General features: G+C 42.7%; 1 protein-coding gene across 1 annotated transcript; it reads right to left on the reverse strand.

Annotated features, from left to right (window-relative positions):
• Positions 1–1,154: 1,154 nt before the first annotated feature.
• Positions 1,155–14,633, reverse strand: LOC118639885 (zinc finger protein 605-like). The gene is made up of 5 exons (XM_036276494.1): positions 14,432–14,633; positions 12,038–12,158; positions 11,515–11,607; positions 3,570–4,262; positions 1,155–1,301 (listed from the first exon to the last, which is right to left on the reverse strand). Exons 1-5 carry the CDS (start codon positions 14,444–14,446, stop codon positions 1,222–1,224), a joined length of 1,002 nt encoding a protein of 333 aa, XP_036132387.1. The 5' UTR covers positions 14,447–14,633; the 3' UTR covers positions 1,155–1,221.
• Positions 14,634–19,493: the final 4,860 nt, after the last annotated feature.

Below are 19,493 nucleotides of genomic sequence, written 5' to 3' on the forward strand. Positions count from 1 at the left end.
TGGTGTGGAGCCTTTGGAGAGTTCTCTCTAGTAACTGATTACAGAAATGAAAACTCTTGTCTGTGGTTACAGATTACATGAATTATACATAATTAAAAAAACAGAACATGGAATGAGAACGTTTTAACTGCACAGCAGTATTTTTTAAAATGAGAGTACTGGGATGTATGGTCCATCACTCCTTTCTGTCTTCACTTAGTACTGAGTTACCACTTTTTTTCTCCTCCACTTAATTAACATAGTGACACTGCTTTCTTGTAAGTTGTTTGGCCAGCCCAGAGGTAGCATGAGACTTCCTAAATGTTTTGGTGTCACTACTGAAGGAGGGTGAGTAATAGCTGCAAGACCACTGGCATGTGTAGCAGATGGCAACAACCTTCAGGGCATTTACATTTGCAGTAAAACAAAACAAAAAACACTTTATATCTGTTGTAATTTCTACTGCACTGTTAAAACACAGAAAAGAGATATTGATGTTTAATGTGTGAAATCGTGACAGAGGCCCAGTAACTATGGTCATCATTTAGCACATGGCCCACTCAAAATACTAGCTCAAGAACATTTCATAAAGGGACTATTTGCAAATGTGTGGTCAGAATTAAGGAAACTAACCAGGTGAAGCAGCGATCACACTTAACTATGAAGAGCATAGAGAAGGATGTCAACCTAAAGCTGGGGCTGCCCACTGGGAGCTGCAGTGACACGGCAGACGCTGCCACACCTCAGTCCTGCAGGAGGAACAAGTGAGTACTCCACCTCTCCTCCCACCAGCTCATCTCTCACAAGTACCTCCCACGCTCATGCTAAGCAGAAACCCTAGCCAAGCAGTCCACAGAGGACAGCCCCGGGGACACAGAGCAGAGAAAGGAAAATGGACGTGGAGGCGTACAGAACAGCCAGCACATGAACAGATCCATAACACATACAGCTCCTCCTGTGCAGCTGCAAGAAACACAAGTCATTCTGAGCCCCAGGGAAACAGGTTTCTGTCTCAGAGAATGCAGTCTACTGAACTATCTTTAAATGCTTACGTACTACTATTGTCATATGCTTTACTTCTAATTAACTCATAATCCAAAATACATTGTCATTGCTTTGGCTGTGAGCAGGACTGTTACCTATAAAAAGATTTTAAAACGAGGAAAATACCTTTTATATTTACCCACATGTTCAGTATTTCTAGTACTCTTCCTTTCCTCCTGCAGATCCAAATTTCTACTGTTATTTTCCTGCTGCCGAAAAACTTCTTTTTCTTGAAGGCAGATCGATAGGTGATAAATTCTGATTGTTTCTGAAAAAAACTGTGTTTTGCTTTCATTTTTGAAAGATGGTTTTGATGGGTACACTCTAGGTTACAGGGTTTTTGCCCCCTTTCAGGAACTTACAGGTGGTATCCATTGTCTCTAGCTTGCACAGTTTCTGACCAGAAGTTTGCTGTCTCCTTTGTGTCTTTTTTTCTTCAGTTATTTTACTGTTGCTCTCATTGGTTTCCCTCAATTTGACATGATGTCCATTGGCATGATTGGTTTTTGTTTCTTCTGTTTGGGGTTCTTTTAACTTCTTGAATATGTGGAGTTATACTTTCTCAGCATTTGTGGAAATTTTCAGCCATTACTTATTCAGATACTTTCTTTTTCCTCTTCTCTTCTAGAATCCAGTCATGTGTGTATTGCACCCCTGTAATGTACCCCATTCTCTTCCCTCCATCTTTTTTCTGTGTACATCATTTGGATAGTTTCTATTCTTACTCAGGTTCATCATTTTTCCTTCTGTCTACTCTGTTCTTCATTCCATTCACATATGTTTCAATTTTAAGATGTTCTCATCCTGAAAGGTTTATTTGGGCTTTAAAAAATATATCTTCCACTTTAAATTTAATGCAATTCATGTTCTCCTCTACTTTATAATAGCTATATGAACATCCTTGTCTACTAGTTCTAACCACACTTCAGTCTTTTCAAGGTCTCTGTCCACTAATTATCTACCTACTGGCTACAAGTCACATTTTCCTGCTTTATGCATGCCTGTAAGGTTTTGGATGCCAGACACTGTGGGTCCAGACTACGTTTAATCTAGGGTTAATTACCATCACTACTAAGGCAAGTCTTCTGGGACTTCTACCTGATGCCCCAGGTGTTAAAAGTTGTTTCCACTGTTGCCTGGCCGGTGTGGCTCAGTGGACTGAGCATCATCCCATGGGCGGAGAGGCCCCAGTTTGATTCCTGGTCAGGGCACATGCCCAGATTGAGGGCTTAATCCCCAGTGGGGAGGGGGGGTGTAGAGGCAGCCCATCGATGTTTCTCTCTCCATAGATATTTCTCTCTTTCTCTCCATGTCTCTCTCAAAAAAAAAAAAAAAATCAATGAAACATTTTTAAAAAAAGTTGTTTCCACTACAGCCCTGGCTGGTTTGGTTCAGCAGTTAGAGTGTTGGCCCACCGACCATAGATTTGTGGGTTGATTCCGGTCAAGGGCATGTACCTCAGCTGCAGGTGGGTCCCTGGCCCTGGGGGGGGGGGGTGTCATGTGGGAGGTAAGCAGTTGATGTGTCTCTTTCACATAGATGTTTCTTCCTCTCTCCCTCCCGTGAGGATTAAAAGAGAAAAAAGTTTCCACTGTTGCTGGTGGGAACTGTTCTTAATCCTGCACTGAGTTCCAAGGATTGTTCAGGCAGACAGTTTCTCTTCACAGGTATGCAAATTTGTACTAGGCCAAAAGACACCAGGGGGCAACTTGTAGATTTCTGCAGTCTGCTCTTTGAGAAGCTTCCTCCTCTCCAGTACTTTTCCTAGCAAGTTCTAGCTGCTGTGGCCTCCACAAATGCCAATTCAGCAATTCTGTTCAATTCAGCAAGATTACGTGTGTTCCCTTCCCTAAACCTGGAAGGGAACTCAATGGAAGCTGCCACCATTTTGTCCACCTTTGGGCAGGGATGACAAACCTGTGCTGGTCATGTGTCTAACAACCATTACTTCATATGTATTGCAGTTTTTAGCTGTTCAAAGCAGGAGAGTCAATCTGGTCCTTGTTCTGCCACTAGGGCAGAAAACAGAAGTCTTCACAATTAAAACACATCTACCATTTTAAAATGACCATCCTTTATAATTTATATACAACAAACATAACTTTATTATAGAATTCTTTAAATAGGATCATGCTTATCAATTTTTTTGAATTATTAGGACAATCCCATGTGAAATTTCTAATATTCAGTATCTCCCTTATGTATACACTCTTTAGTGTACTGTATATTACCCTTACTTAATTAACTCTTTTACTTGCTATGACCCATTTAGGTCTTTCAAATATTTAACAAGCTTTCACTTTTAAAAGGTTCTATATTGTCACAGTACTGATAGATGAGTTATCAGTGTGTAATAAGTTGTGTGTTGTGGAAGAAGGCTTTCTTATATTGTCTACTGAAAAAAATTTTCTGAATTCTGTTTAGTGACACTTGCCTTTCCAATAAAATTTTTCCAACAGTCAGTGCAATGATAGGGTTTCTCTCCTGTATGTGTCCTCAGAAGTATCAAGAGGTATGACATCTGTTAGCAGGCTTTCCATACTCACCGCTCTCATGTGGTTTCTGTGTTACATGATTTCTCTGATGGATCACAAGCTGTGACTTCCTGTTGAAGGTAGTCCCGCATTTGTTGCACCCATAGTATTTATCTCCTGTGTGAATTCTCTGATGCCTCATAAGGTGTGACTTCCTAGTGAAAGACTTCCCACAGTCACCACATTTGTAAGGCCTCTCTCCTGTATGAATTCTCTGGTGTATAATCAGCTGTGCCTTCTCAAAAAAAGCTTTTGCACAATCATTGCATCCATAGGTTTTCTCTCCTGTATGATTTCTCTGATGTTTAATGAGCTGCACTTTCTGAACAAAGGCTTTCCCACATTCATTGCATGCATAGGGTTTCTCCCCTGTATGAATTCTCTGATGCCTAAGAAGCTGTGGCTTCCAGGCAAAAGCTTTATTGCATTCAGTACATTCAAATGGTTTTTCTCCAGTATGGGTTCTCTGATGATGAATGAGACTTGATTTCTCACTGAAGGTTTTCCCACATTCACTGCATTCATAGGGTTTCTCACCTGTATGAGTTCTCTGATGGGATATTAGGCTTGACTTCTGGGTGAAGGCTTTCCCACATTCACTGCATTCAAAAGGTTTCTCGCCAGTGTGAGTTCGCTGATGTGTAAGGAGCTGTGACTTCCCAAAGAAGGTTTTTCCACATTCAATACATCCATAGGGTTTTTCTCCTAAATGAAGTTTTTGATGTCTAATTAACTCTGACTTCTTAAAGAAGGCTTCTTCACAATCACTGCACTGATAGTTCTTTTCTCCTGTATGAGTTACTTGATGTCTAATAAGTTGTGGTTTTCTGATGAAGGCTTCACCACATTCGCTGCACCCATAGGGCTTCTCTCCGGTGTGAATCCTTTGATGCCTAATGAGAAGTGAGTTCCTGCTGAAGGCTTTCTTACACTCGCTACATGCATAAGGTTTCTTCCCTGTATGAGTCCTCTGATGAGTAACGAGCTGTGACTTCCAAAAGAAAGCTTTTCCACAGTCACTGCATTTATAGGGTTTCTCTCCTGTATGTGTTCTCTGATGTGTAATGAGCTTTACTTTCTGGGAGAAAGATTTCCCACAGTCACTGCAACCATAGGGTTTCTCTACTGTATGGGTTATCTGATGTCTTTTAAGCTGTGACTTCCTGCTAAAGGCTTTTCCACATTCACTGCAACCATAAGGCTTCTCTCCTGTATGGGTTCTCTGATGTAAAATGAGCAGTGACTTCCTACTGAAAGCTTTAGGACATTCACAACATCCATACGGTTTTTCTCCTGAGTGAGTCCGTTGGTGAATAGTGAGCAGTGACTTCTGGGAGAAGGCTTTCCCACATTCGCTGCATCCATAGGGCTTCTCTCCTGTATGAGTCCTCTGGTGAATAACAAGCTGGGACTTTTTGTTAAAAACTTTGCCACATTCCATGCATAAATACACTCCTCTGTGTGTTATATGGTTTGTAATGAACCATGACTCTTTACTGCTGGCCTTTCTACATTTATTACAATCACAGTATTTTATTCCATCACAGGTTCTGTCAGTTCTGATACAGAACAACAATTTCTTACTGAGTTCAAGTTTCTTTCTTCCACAGTTATTTTTTGGAATAAGAAAATCAAAAGGATGATTCAGATTTTTTCCCCTTGTGCCATATTTATGGAGTCTCATTCCTAAATGAACAAAGTTAATGCTTGAATGAAATATTTTCCCAAAAACATATTGATGGCCTCTCTCCATACTTTTAAGCTTGTCTTGATTATCATGGTGCCACATTTTGAGATTATTATCTAGCCAGAGTTCTTCTAAAAAGAAAAAAATGAACCACACTGTGTAAATCCCCCAATGATTATACTTATTAAATACAATTTCTGAAATGGAGCCTAGGATCCCAGTCCAAAAATAAACTTTCTTCCAAATACAATGTCTACTTACTAGGCATTAACATTTTTAGCAAAAATGAAAACAGATTTTAAAAATTACAAATGTTTATACCAAACAAACTTTTAAATAAGCAAAGAAGAAATATACTCAAGGAATAGTGATCATAAGATAAAGACTGGAGCAATTTCTAACCAAATACGAGAGTGGTTAACTACTTAAACTTGTTAGTAGCAGAAGATCCAGGAAGAAGACAGCTAAGCTCTCCACCATCAGAGGGCTTACAACATACAGGAAGACTGAGAATGACAAGTCCACAAAAGAGCAAGATTATATATGTATTACTGTTACTTTTTTTAAAAAAAAATCTTCACCCGAGGTTATTTTTCCATTTACCTTCAGAGAGAGTGGGGGGTGGGAGGGTGGGGATAGAGAGAGAGACATCAATGTGAGACAGAAACATCGATTGGTTGCCTCCCTCAGGACCCATACCAGGGCCAGGGACCAACTGCAACCTAGGTGACCTTGATCGGAATTGAACCCACGACTCTTTAGTCCTCAGGCCAACACTCTAACTGCTGAGCCAAACTGACCATGGCTATTGTTACCTTTAAAAAAAATTCTAATTAAAGATCATCACCTGAATCACTGACTTCATTAACTGCACCACCCTTGGAGCTACTTCATGGAATTATCCAAGAGTTCTCCAGAGCTCAGCATCAACATTTTTTTGGATTTTTTTGACATTTTAACTGACTCTATAACCTATATATTGAATCTATATAATGCTATCAATGGAAATTATTCCAAAGTACAATAATTCTTTGCATAACTTTAAAACAGAATAAGTACCATTGTTTGTAATTTCCACAATAAGACTGTGTACTGAATAATTTTAAGTGATTTAAAAGAACTATCAGTGCAGTGATTGTGAAGAAACCTTCTTTAAGAAATCAAAGTTAATTAGACATCAAAGTTCAAAGAGAAGGTTTATATAGAAAGTTACAGAGGTAGTAAAAGTAAGCTGTAGAGGAAACAGACTAAGGAAACAAGTTACAGAGGCAAAAGAAGGGCCCTTGGAGCTTGGGAGACAGAAAGGGAAAGGCAAGGTAACGTGCCTGGGGAGAAGGTGTGGTCTCGACCAGAGGGAGAGGTCTGAAGTGATCTTTTAAAGATGTGTTTACTTTAGGGTAACATTCATCATTAGCAGTTGAGGTCACATGCCCAGGAAGCACTCTGTAAGATGGAAGATTTGGTTAGATCTCAAAAGTGCGCCTCTGGATCTGGAAAAGACAAGAAAACGATTTTTCCCCTGAAGCCTCTGGAAAGGACTGCAGCCTACCCACACCTTGGTGTGAAGCCTAGGAAACCCATTCCAACCTCCAGAAAGGAAGGGAAAAACAAGGAGGTGGAAGAGAAGGCAAAGGAACTGAGTTGAACATAGAAAAGTAAAGAACAAAGATGCAAAGAAGGGGAACACGGGTCAGGTTGGAAGGAAGGCAGCACTGAGGAGAGGTTGACTGGACCTTCACTTTCAGTTTGCAAAGATCATTATGCTTTGAGATCCCAAGGGGTTTCTGAGTAGGTGTTAATACCCCATTTAAAGATAAGAACATTCAGGCTCTGGGAGTTTTAAGTTACTTGGGCAAAGAAACTTGGACGGACATGTAGGCAGAGAAAAAGGAATAAGAAAGTCAACATTCAACATGCAAACTGCTACATGAATAAGGTGTTGACTGTGAGTGGTTTTTGAATAGGGAGGTGCTAAATTTTTCTTTTCAAAAATATTAATAATATTACTGAACAGACATTGTAACAAAAACCAGATACAAAATTTAATCATGGTCCAGCTACCCCATTCAAATCATGTCTTTCTGTCACCTTCCTATATTTTCACTGTACTGTATACATGTAATTTTGCATAGTTCTGATTGTAGTATAACTTTGTATTGTTTTACTTCATATTATAAAAATTTCCTATACTATATCAGTCTTCATAATTATAATTTCTAAAAAGCTGCTTGGGAAAAAAACAGATCTCAAAGGCAACTAACCCTTTTATGGAGGAGTTTTGGGGGGTGAGGGAGCCTCATCTATTTCTCAGACATCAGAATTTCAGAGGAAGAACTAACCAGAGCTGCTAATATGGAAGAGACTAAAAGGATTCAATGTTTTGAGCTTAAGTAAGTGGAGATGATAATACTATTTACTGAGATGAAAAAGATTGTGGAAAAATGTATGAAGATTAAAAGAAAGAGTCATATGTAGATATTTGAGTGTGAGATCCCCTAGAATAGTTTACACAAAATTGCTTCATCAAATGTGAGTAAAGAAAAATAGAAATTTTAAATTAAAATCAAATCAAGAAATAAGATTAAGATGTATATCCAAATTGATAAAGTAAATGATACAGACAATATTGAAGTAGTTCAACTGTATCAAAAGATCTTTAAAAAATAAAATATTATCATTTTGGGAAACACGTGGACTATCTTTCTGTGTTATCTCAGGTGCGGGCACAGCTGTAGTTTCCCAGTGCTCTCTGTCTGTCAACCTGTAGTACATACTGTCCTTATTTCATCCTAATTTTCTTCTTTTTGTGTTAAGCCTCACCCAAGGATACTTTCCCATTGATGTTTTAGAGACAGTGAAAGGAAGGGAGGGAGAGAGAAAAAAACATCAATGTGAGAGAGACACATTGATTGGTTCCCTCCTGCATCGCCCCGGTCGAGCTGGGGAAACCTGTAACCCAGGCCTCATGCCCTTGACTGGAATCAAACCCACAACCCTTCAGTCCATGGGCCAATGCTCTAACTGCTGAGAAAACCTGCCAAGGCCATCCTATTTTTTCTTTATTGACTTTAGAGAGAGAGATTGAAACATCAATTGGCCGCCTCCTGCATGCCCCCCACTGGGAATCGGTCCCACAACCTGGGCATGTGCCCTGACCGGGAATCGAACCAGCAACCTCTTGGTGCATGGGTCAACGCTCAACCACTGAGCCACACCAGCTGGGCCTATTTTTCCTTTTTTAAAAAAATTTTATTGATTGATTTGAGAGACAGAGAGAAACATTGATTTGTCGTTCTGCTTATTTATGCATTCATTCATTATGTGCCCTGACCAGGGACCAAACCCACAACCTTGATGTACTGGGACACGTGCTAACCAAATATGGTCAAGGCTCATCCTATTTTTCACATTGATTTTCCTACTTCCAATCTTACTCCTTCCCATGATAGTCTCCACATAGCAGCCGGTGATCTTCAGAAAATGTAATCAGGTCTTTTACCCTCTCGGTTAAAAACAAAACAAAAAACCTTTGATAAATTCAAACCTTTATGTTATCACTTCCTCGCCCTTTGCATGACCTGGCTTCTTCCAACCTCTCGGACTTCCCCTCACATTTGCCTCCCTATTTTTGGGCCATTCTGAATCCCTTCCCTTTCCTTTGATCCCTTTTCTGCCTCAAGACCTTTGCATTTGCTGTTCCTTCTATTTGACATGGTCTTCCCAGCTTCCAACATGCCTGACTCATTTAAGTCTTAACATCATTTAAGGGTACACTAACAAATATCCTGTTTATTTTCTCCATAGTACTTAACAAACAGGTAATCGCTTTACTTATTTATGTATCTCCTGCTAGAATGTAAACCCTAAGGGAAGGGACAGGTTTGTATTTTTCACTGATGTACCCCCATCACATGTCACATAACAACCCTCAATACTTGCAGGATAATACAGTGCACTGAACACTGAACTTCTAAAGCATTCATTTCTGTATTGATAAACACTTGCTTAGATGAAAACCTTTGTACTAAAGAAATATTCAATGAATAAAAAATGTGCTGCCTTATCTGGTCCCACAACCCCCAAGTAATGAAATACAGAGTAATTACATTCCATAAATTCCACAGAGAACAGAGACGTTACTTGCCATCTTTCTATTTGGGAAAACATAGTAAGGCCTAATTGGTTAAGGAATTCCCAGTAACGTGTGATCGGGCCTGGGTTCCTATAAAACAATGCTAAATGGGCAGAGATTTCAGAAAGGCTGGGAGACAAGGAACATTCACTGGAGGTGAAAAATAGCTCAAACTGAAGAGAAAGGTGCTGAGTGGGGAAAACACACTATAATCAAAGGCCCATATGCAGAATAAATGTATGAAAGGCACTGAGGGAAACCATGACTTCTGGGCACAGAAAATACACTGGATAGATAAGATGTTGCCATATCATGAGGTTCTTCAACATAAATGAAATTAAAATATCACAGTGTGTAGCCCAGGCCAGTGTGGCTCAGTTGGCTGCCAGTTCAATTACCAGGCAGGGCATATGCCAGGGTTGTGGGCTCAATCCCCAGTAGGCAATGTTTTTCTCTCCCCATCCCTTCATCTCTCTCTAAAAATCAATAAAAAAAAACAATATCACAACAGGTAATGGGTTCTTACACCCAGCAGACTATTTGATAGGATGAATGAGAAGCTTTAGGGAAGATAAACATCAAATACACCAAACAGATGCCCTAGAAGCTGACTGTCACGTCCGAGTCTGCATGGAGGCCAGGAAGGTCAAACCTCACTGTTTTAGGTATTCAGATTTTGTCCTATAGTCAGGATTCACCTACCCTCTGTGGATTTAAAAGGAAATCTGAGTCCAGTTGGTGTGGCTCAGTGGATTGAGCACTGTCCCATAGACTGAGAGGTCCCGGCAGTTTGATTCCTAGTCAGGGCACATGCCCGAGTTGTGGGCTCCATTCCCAGTAGGGGGCATGCAGGAGGCAGCCAATGGATGTTTCTCACATCGATGTTTCTATTTCTCTCTCTCTTTCCCCCCAAAAAAATCAAGTAAACATTTTTTAAAAGGAAATCTGACAGCCCTGGCTAGTTTGGCTCAGCGGTTAGAGCGTCGGCCTAAGGTCCAGAGCAACCTGGGTTCAGTTCCCACTAAGGGCACGTACCTCGGTTGCAGTTTGTCCCCAGCCCTGGTTGGTTCGTGCGGGAGGCAGCCACTAGATGTGTCCCTTTCACGTCAATGTTTCTCTGTCTTTCTCTTCCTCTCTCTCCCTCCCACTCTATCTGACCAAAAAAATGGAAAAATGTCCTCGGGTGAGGATAAAAAATAGTAAATAAAAGGAAATCTGACAAACTAGATGGAGAAAAGAGAAATACTAAAGGAAACTCAAAGGTAATCAGTCTCACCTAAAATGAGGAAAACCACCCTGGCCGTTGTGGCTCAGTGGTCAGAGCATCGAAGGGTCACAGGTTCGATTCCTAGGCAAGGGCTAGTACATGACCTGGGTTGCAGGTGTGATGCCCAGTCCGTCAGGGCATATGTGGGAGGCAACCAACAGATATATCTCTCTCACATTGAGGTTTCTCTATCCCCCCCTCCCTTCCTCCCTACCACTCTCTAAAACATCAATGGAATAAAGATCCTCGGGTGAGGAGTAGCAACAATAAATAAATAAAATGAGGAAAACCTATGAATTCTTAAAGGGGAGGAGAGAAGCTGCCTCTGGGGCAGGAGAGAAGAAAACGGAGACGGAGGAAGCTGGAAGAAGAGCCTTATCCAGGGAGCCAGGGCCTAGCTGACTGGCCACCGATGTGGGTGAGGTGGGAGTGCATTCATCAACTCCACGAAAAGAAGACATCTTGATGTGGAGACCAGGATCTAGAGCACTTTAAAAGTCATGCAGAACTATGTCACCAGTCCCGAGTCAACTCTAAATAAAGAATTAGAGACTCCAAACAGTTTTGTACATAACATTTCAAGAGTGCCAACATATCATCAAAAACCTGAGATTTGCCTGGCGGTGTGGATCAGTGGTTGAACGTCGACCCATGCACCAAGAGGTCGCCGGTTTGATTCCCGATCAGGGCACATGCCCAGGCTGTGGGCCTGATCCCCAGTGGGGGGCATGCAGGAGGTGACCAACTGATGTTCTCTCTCATTAGTGTTTCTATCTCGCTCTCCCTCTCCCACTCTCTCTAAAAATCAATAAAGAAAAAAAACCCTGAGATTTAACCTTAACTGTACACCATACACTGGATCATCTCTCACCTGAGAAGCTGTGACTTAGCATTTCTTTCTTTATTTTCCAGGGCTCTTCTTGCTCCAGCTTGAAAACTGCATCAGGTTTGATAATTTGATAACCTGTTAGTTGGAAACACAGAGGACTTGGACACAGTTGCTTGGGCTGAGGGACTCTTAAATGTGAAGACTATTTTACTACAAAGGCTACAAAATAAAGTGAATAAAAATCTTTCAATTGGGTATATAAATCAAAGAATTGTTGACGTCTGAAACTTAAATCCAAAATCAGGTATGGCCGGTGTGGCTCAGTGGTTGAGCGTCGACCCATGCACCAAGAGGTCACCAGTTTGATTCCCAGTCAGGACACATACACAAGTTTTGGGCCTGATCCCCAGTGGGGGGTACGCAGGAGGTGCCCATCGGTGTTCTCTCTCATAGATGTTTTTATCTCTCTCTCCCTTCCTCTCTCTAAAAATCAATAAAGAAAAAGAAAAAAACAAAATCAGTAAAATCTTAGCAGCCCCACAGTTTTACATAAGAATGTTCTTACCCAAAAACACTAGATTGCTATAGTTCTCCAACATCACGTCTCTGTACAAGTTCTTTTGGGTAGGGTTTAGTAACCGCCACTCCTCCAATGTGAAATCCACAGCCACATCCTCAAATGATATCTAGAAAAGCATAATCCCTGTTAAATCTGAAGTGATTCTCATGTAGAACACTGGCTTTCTTCTCTATAGAGGTAAGCAGCCTCTAGGTTGGCCCCAGTGCCCTCTAACTCCTGGTATTCATGTTTTGTGTAACCCTTACGGGCTGGACTTACTGACTCACTGCCAATGAAAAGAATAGGGCAGAAGCGATGGGATGTCACCTCCAAGATTGGCTTATGGAAGAATGCACTTCCATCCTGGGGACCCTCTCTTGCTCTCTCTGGGGAATCCAGCTGCCATGCTGAGAGGCAGCCCCATGCAGAAGCCCATGAGGCAAGGGGCTGAGGCCTGACCACACCCCTACGGGTGAGCTTGGAAGGGGATCATGCTCCTCTTATGCCTTGAGATGACTGCAGACCTTCTCAACAGCTCAAATGCAGAACCAAGTGGGTAAACTGCTGGCAGATCCCTAACCCACAGCTAGTGTGAGATAAATGTTTTGTGGTTTCAGCCACGAAGTTTTTGGGTAACTTGTTATACAGCAGTGGTTGGTTAACTTATATGACATCCTAATCTTGCATTATACCTTGAGAGAGATTTTTAAAAATGTTATTAAAATATTTATCATCATGAATTCACCTATCCACCCATCTATCAACTGAATAAGAAACTGAAATAGGTTGTCTTTAAATAAGTGCAGTGGTACTCAAGGAAGGTGCTACTGGGTATTTGGGAACAATTTAGCTGAGTGCAACTGCCCCACGTAGTGGGAGACAGTCAGCAAGCCTGGCCTCTCTACCTGCTAAATGACGGTAGCATTTGGTACCATTTCTCAGTCACCTTCAAGCCCAAATCCTATCTGCATTTCTAAAGCACTCTCCTCCCCACGGGTGGTCTTGCTCCCAAGCAGGAACTTGCTAGCTCCTTTAGATGTCTCCCAGAACACAGATGTTGAACTCTTAAGGTTCCTGAAACTGTAACAGGTGCCAGAAATATAAAGAGTAAAAAAAAAAAATCATATTTTCAAATACTTCCGTCTTTTTGGGCCACAGACAATAAAATGTTACAGAGGCCATGAAAAAAGGACGTACAGGGCATGGGGACAAAAGGCAAAGGAACTAGAGCAGCAAAAATGATTTGGAAAAAGAAAATGTTGAGGATTCACATAAACCTGATTTCAAGACTTCCTATAAAGCCACAGTACTTCAAACAAGGTGGTATTGCTGAAGGAGTAAATACATAGATGAATGGAACAGAATAGAAAGACTAGAAATAGATACCCACAAATATGCTCAATTGACTTTTTCTGTTGGATATTTAGTTTATTTCTGTGGTATTTTTTTGCTGTTATTAATAATGCTGGGACGATCATCCTTTTAATTAAATTGTGGAGTTTGTACCTAATTGTTTTCAGTCAATTTTTGACAAAGGTACAAAAGCAATTCCACAGAGAAAGGTGTCTTTTCAACAATGTTAGAACAACTGTGTACCCATAAGCACAAGAATAAACCTCAACACATACCTCATGCCTTATGTAGAGATTAACTCAAAATGGATCGCAGACCTAAAGGTGAAACCTAAAACTATAAAGCTTCTAGGAAAAAGCAGGAGAAAACCTGCTTGGGTTTGGCAATGAGTTTCTATGCACAACACTGAACACATGGTGAATTTAGGAAAAAAATTACTAAGTTGGATTTTTTCAAATTAAAAAATTATTTTCTCTGTGAAAGACTTTTTAAAACAAAAATCATGGCACAAACTAGGAGAAAACATCTGCAAGTCACTTATATGAGAAAGCATCTCTATTCAGAATCTATAAAGAACACAAAACTCAAAAATTAAAAAACACCATCATTAAAAACTGGGAAAACACCCTGGCAGGCGGCACACCTGGCACTGGGCCGGGCGCCGTCCTGTGCCTGTGAGCACACCCAGCCTGCACGTGGGATTTGCTGCCCTGTTTCCTTGCCTCCTGTGCCTTACATAACCCCGTACCCTGAAAGCCTGTGTTGCAGACACTTCACCTGCAGGCTGCCCCCAGTGCACACTTAAGCTCCAATAAACTCAGGTCTTTCGCAGCCAGTCCTCCAGGTTACTTCTTTGAAACTGGTAAGCAATATGTGGAGGCCGTCTCAAACTTCAGCTCTTTGCATAACTACATCCTTCCCGAGTTTACACTGTTTTCTGTGGTTATAGTCTAAACGTATACATACCTCTCCTACTGCTTGTAGAGACTCCTGTAAGCCTCATCACATCCACACAAAAAACTTCTAGAGAAAAAACAGATAACTCACCTGTGACATGATCATTTTCTGCTGCTTTGGGGGACTGTGCTGTTCTGGGCCTTCTCTGTCCTGACGCTCTAGGAACAGCTTCTGGTCAAGAGCTGTAAACTGCACCTCCAGTCCCGAGGCCTCTCCTTCCTTGCCTCACCTGGGTCACTTTGTTTCTGAAAGTCATGGCCTAGAGATGCAGTGGGAATTTTAGTTTAGATGGTGCGGTTAATCTGGGAACCTGAATCTCAGTTCTCTCTTACTGGGAACTCAGACGAGCTGTTTGCTGCACTCCAATCAGAAACAGGATGGAATGTAAGCCACCGGCAAGTCTCAGCCGAGCCTGACACTGCCCTTGGCAGCGCTGACTCCCACCTGGAAATGCCAGATTGAAGCCACTCGCCTGGTTCAACCAAGCACATCAGAATACTCTCCAGAGACCTCAGCAAAGTCTGAACATACAATCTTGGCTCACTCATTCTGCAGCAACATTTCCTGGGGGCACTTAAATCAAACTACTTGCATAGGTGCAACAGTGTAAAATACAATTCATTTCTGGGCAGGATGGTCAACAGAACTGGCTTTTAGATCAAGATGGCAAGCCCAGCCAGTGTGGCTCAGTGGTTAAGCATGACCGCCGGTTCGAGTCCTGGTCAGGGCACATGCCCAGGTTGTGGGCCCGATCCCTACTGGGGGGCATGCAGGAGGTGGCCAATCAATGTTCTCTCTCACTGGTGTTTCTATCTCCCTCTCCCTTCCTCTCTTTCTAACATCAATAAAGAAACAAAAATTTTTTTAATGCTTTAAAAAAAGATAGTGATGAAGCCTGGGGTGCTGGCTCTCTACTCCAAATTCAGCCCTGGAGCCAAAGGAAAGCATAGATCAGAGGAACCAACAGAAATAGCAACAAGAAGAGAGACCAAGGGGGAGACAGACTGTGGTGAAGTTGACTGCACACTGCATGTGTGACAGCTAGAGCAGAAGGCAGCAGGGGCCAAAGGAAACATGTAATGGTGCTTCTTTCTGGGCTCATCCTGGGGCAGATCCTGCCTGTTCCCTCAGGAACCAGCAGGAAAAGCCCCGACAAAGGTTTCAAGGGATAATCGAGGCCGATCAAACCCCTGCTGAATTAAGGAGCCATGGAAATGGCAAGAGCTGCTCAGCTGCCTTTGGGCATTTACTCATCTCTTACCTCCCCTCCATTCCCCAGGGAAAATGTTCCACCAGGGCTTCGTTCTAAGGGCACCTGACTGCTGACCCGAGGAGCTGCTTGAAGAGGTGGGGGACTAGGCTGTCCAGTGGTTCTACAGGTCCTACCCCTCCCTTCAACGGCCTGGCCTCAGCCCTTCCCTGCTGCCAAATTACCAGACCTCGTACTGAGAGCAGCTAATACCTCTAGGGTAACATGAGTTCAGAGGCCTGTAAGAGCAGATGTAAATTAAAAACAAAACAAAACAAGCCCTGGCCAGTTTGGAGTGTTGGCCACGGGAGAGTCCTGGGTTGGGTTCCCACTAAGGGCACATACCTCAGTGGCAGTTTGTCTCCGGGCCCGGTTGGAGTCATATGGGTGGCAACCACTCGATGTCTCTCTCTCTCTCTCTCTCTATTCCTCCCTCTCTCCCTCCTGCTATATCTGAAGATAAATGCAAAAAATGTCCTTGGGTGAGGATAAAACAAAACAAGAAAAACTAATCTTCCCTCATGCAAAAAAAGGGAAAGAGACTTCTGGAGCCCTATTCAAAGAGCATTTACTGCCCTGGCCGGTTTGGCTCAGCGGTTGGAGCGTCGGCCTGCGGTACAGAGAGACCCGGGTTCGGTTCCCGCTAAGGGCGCGTATCTCGGTTGCAGTTTGTCCCCGGCCCTGGTTGGTCGTGCGGGTGGCAGCCACTCGATGTGTCCCTTCACATCGATGTTTCTCTCTCTCTCTCTTCCTCTCTCTCCCTCCCGCTCTATCTGAACAAAAAATGGAAAAATGTCCTCGGGTGAGGATAAAAAACAAAGAGCATTTACTTTAGAAAACCTGTAATTGTAAATTCTTTCTCTGGCACTTGGAGATGTATGTTAATCTTTTCTAAAGTGAAATAAGCCTTGTCCAGTTCAACAACACAAGAACATCTTTCTTAAAGACCTGGAAGCCATCTCCTTGAAATCCTCCAGGAGGCTCCGCCATCTCCCAGTCTCCGGGAGGACAGGAGCCTAATCAGCCTGACTTTGGCACCAGGCTCCAAGCGGTAAAACTACCTCCAGTCATGAAGATATGAAAGGTTGATTTTTTTTCTTTGGATAAAGGCAATTAGCTAACACAGATGGCCACCCCACTCACCAGGTAAATTTAGGATGGACTTCGTGTGACAAATGATCATTTATCTGAGACCATGTGTGTGATGGGTTGTAGCTACCTGGCTATAGAAAAGGGTGAGCTTTCTCCCCATCTCTGCAATATCTTTAGCAGACCTGCTTGCAGTGCTCATCACATTCTGGTTTCATTGTTAGTCAATAATGAAACTGTTTTTCTTTCTCTTCTTTTGTGGAGAAGTCTTCTGGGTTTCCAGATTACGGTTTTAGTTATTTCCCTAAAAAGCCAAATAACCACATAACTGAATACAATAACTATTTTTAACACTTTTGAAAGATCACAAACTACATAACAGATATCACTTTAGGCAGAAATATTGGGGCAGATAAATCAATATTTAAGATAAGCATAATAAACAAAAGCTACTACAATTTGATGCATAAAAATACTTACACTTTAACTTTCTTCACTGCTCATGGACCAAGTCACTTACACTCAGCCAGATCTGGGATCAGAGAAGGACTTCATGGGCATGGGTAGCAGAGGGATATTTCCTTCATAAGAATACACCTGAAAGGAAATGTCCAATAAACTCAGTACCCGGTAAATTTGGGGACAGACAAGACAAATTCTTCGTATCTTGCCACAGCCTGACAGCTCACCAGGCAGACTGAACATGATGGACAGGTCAGTGAGCATCTTTCCAGAAAATAAACAGAGCAAGGAGAGACTGTTATACCTGCAGAAGACTTACAGCAAGAGCTTTGTCTGAGGCACTGTTTTACTAAAGAATGGGGAAGGTGTCTTCAATGTTCTGTAGATATAAGTGGGTACAGAGACAGGTAGATGGCAGTGTCCACTCATTTGCTGTAAATGAGGGGAGAAAGTTACACCTGGGTGTTAGCAAACTTTTAGGTTTTGCCCCAGGGCAGCTACCAAGAGTGGAGTCAGAACACTGTTCCTTCGAGGCAGTTACCATCCATCCTGAAGTTGGGCAAGGGCTGGATATGGACTAGACAGGCCTGCTTCATCACCACACACTCAGGAACCCTATACTCATGCAGACAGCAAGAAATGGAAAGGAAACACCCGACCACGGGACCAACTCTTGGTCCGTTTCCTGAGGGCTGTAAGAGAATTGAGGTCAGAGAGGGGGACAAGTACCAATGTCAACAAGGTAACGAGGATCTTGTGGGGCAGGTGAGAACCACAGTCAGTCTAGAAAGACAGACTGCATGTTGAACTTTGACCTGAAATAGTGGCAGAGGGGACAGCAAAGACATCCAGGGCAGAGTTCCCAGAGGCAGGAAAAGGAAAGATTGACAGGTTTTTGCCCACTTATGGGTTGTAGACATAAAAGGCAGATTCCTCAGCCTGCGGACCAGAGAGTCCTGGGTTTGGTTCCCGCTAGGGACACGTACCACACACAAAAAAAAAGGCAGATTCCTTGAGTGAGGCTGGGCTCTTTTTAGTCCAGTGTGAAGGGTATGGGGCTTGAAGGCGGATCTCTCCAGGAAAAATGTCCTGGGAGAGCTGAGAGCAATATGCAAAAGAAAAGTCCCTCTTCCCAAAATGCCCAGGGAGCTCCTTGAAGCTCCTGGGTCCAGGTAGGGGATCTCAACAGTCTTTGAGGCCCCGAGAGGAGCCTTGAGTGAAAAAAGAGACCAGACTTACTGCTATCCAAACCTGGGGTCCCTGAGACCAAGGGCCACCTGCCCCAGAAACTTTTATTTAGTTTGGAGCTCCAGGAGATCTTCAGCTGTCTCCTCGGGAAAAGGTAATGTCTGATTGTACTAAAGCCCAAAATATTCACCCTCAGAGGCCCCACAATCACCAACACCCAAAAGGCCCCTCAAACACTGGTACTGAAGACAGCTTCAATCATACACCAACCCCTACAGACCATGATGTATCCCACTGCTACCCAGTCCATTGTGGGGTTGGGGGGTTGGAAGATGGATGTTTTTTAACCTTGTGTTAAGCACTCTCAACCTTGTGTTCATGCATTCTCGGAATAGGGGGGGGGAGGGGGCTGGCCCACCCAAATGTATTGGGTGCTTCATTTGCATGTGAATAAAGGTTTGTTATCTTTTGGCTTCAAAGTCTCTTCCAGAACTCAACTCAATTCTGGCACTATCTACTCCGAGACAGAATCAGATTCCACCAGTAAAGAGCTCAGCCCCACAAGACTGCCTTCTACTTAGACACCAGTCTCAAGCCCAGGTTGTTATTGGGGCTTCTGATCAACTGGCTATAAATCAGGGATTCCCATGACCCTCTCCTTGGGTTCAATTCCTGTGCTAGACACCCATTTCATCTTTATGGCTCTAAAATGCTTTCAATAACTGATAACGAGAGACCAAATATTATAACAAAAGATGCCCCCGATGCTCTTATTGCTCCTGAAATTCCAAGGGTTTCGGGAGCTGTGAACCAGAAACTGTGGATGAAGACCAAATATATCTAAGAAATACATTTTGGTCCTGGCAGGTTTGGCTCAGCGGTTGGAGCGTCGGCCTGCGGTACAGAGAGACCCAGGTTCGGTTCCCGCTAAGGGCATGTGCCTTGGTTGCGGTTTATCCCCGGCCCTGGTTGGTCGTGCCGGTGGCAACCCCTCGATGTGTCCCTTTCACGTCGATGTTTCTGTCTCTCTCTCTGTCTCTTCCTCTCTCTCCCTCCCACTCTATCTGAATAAAAAATGGAAAAGTCCTCGGGTGAGGAAAAAAAAAAAGAAATACATTTTGGTCATCTGAATGACCAAATATATATTGGAAATCATAATATACC

Source organism: Molossus molossus, unplaced genomic scaffold (genome assembly GCF_014108415.1).
Source record: "Molossus molossus isolate mMolMol1 unplaced genomic scaffold, mMolMol1.p scaffold_m16_p_22, whole genome shotgun sequence".
NCBI lineage: Eukaryota > Metazoa > Chordata > Mammalia > Chiroptera > Molossidae > Molossus > Molossus molossus.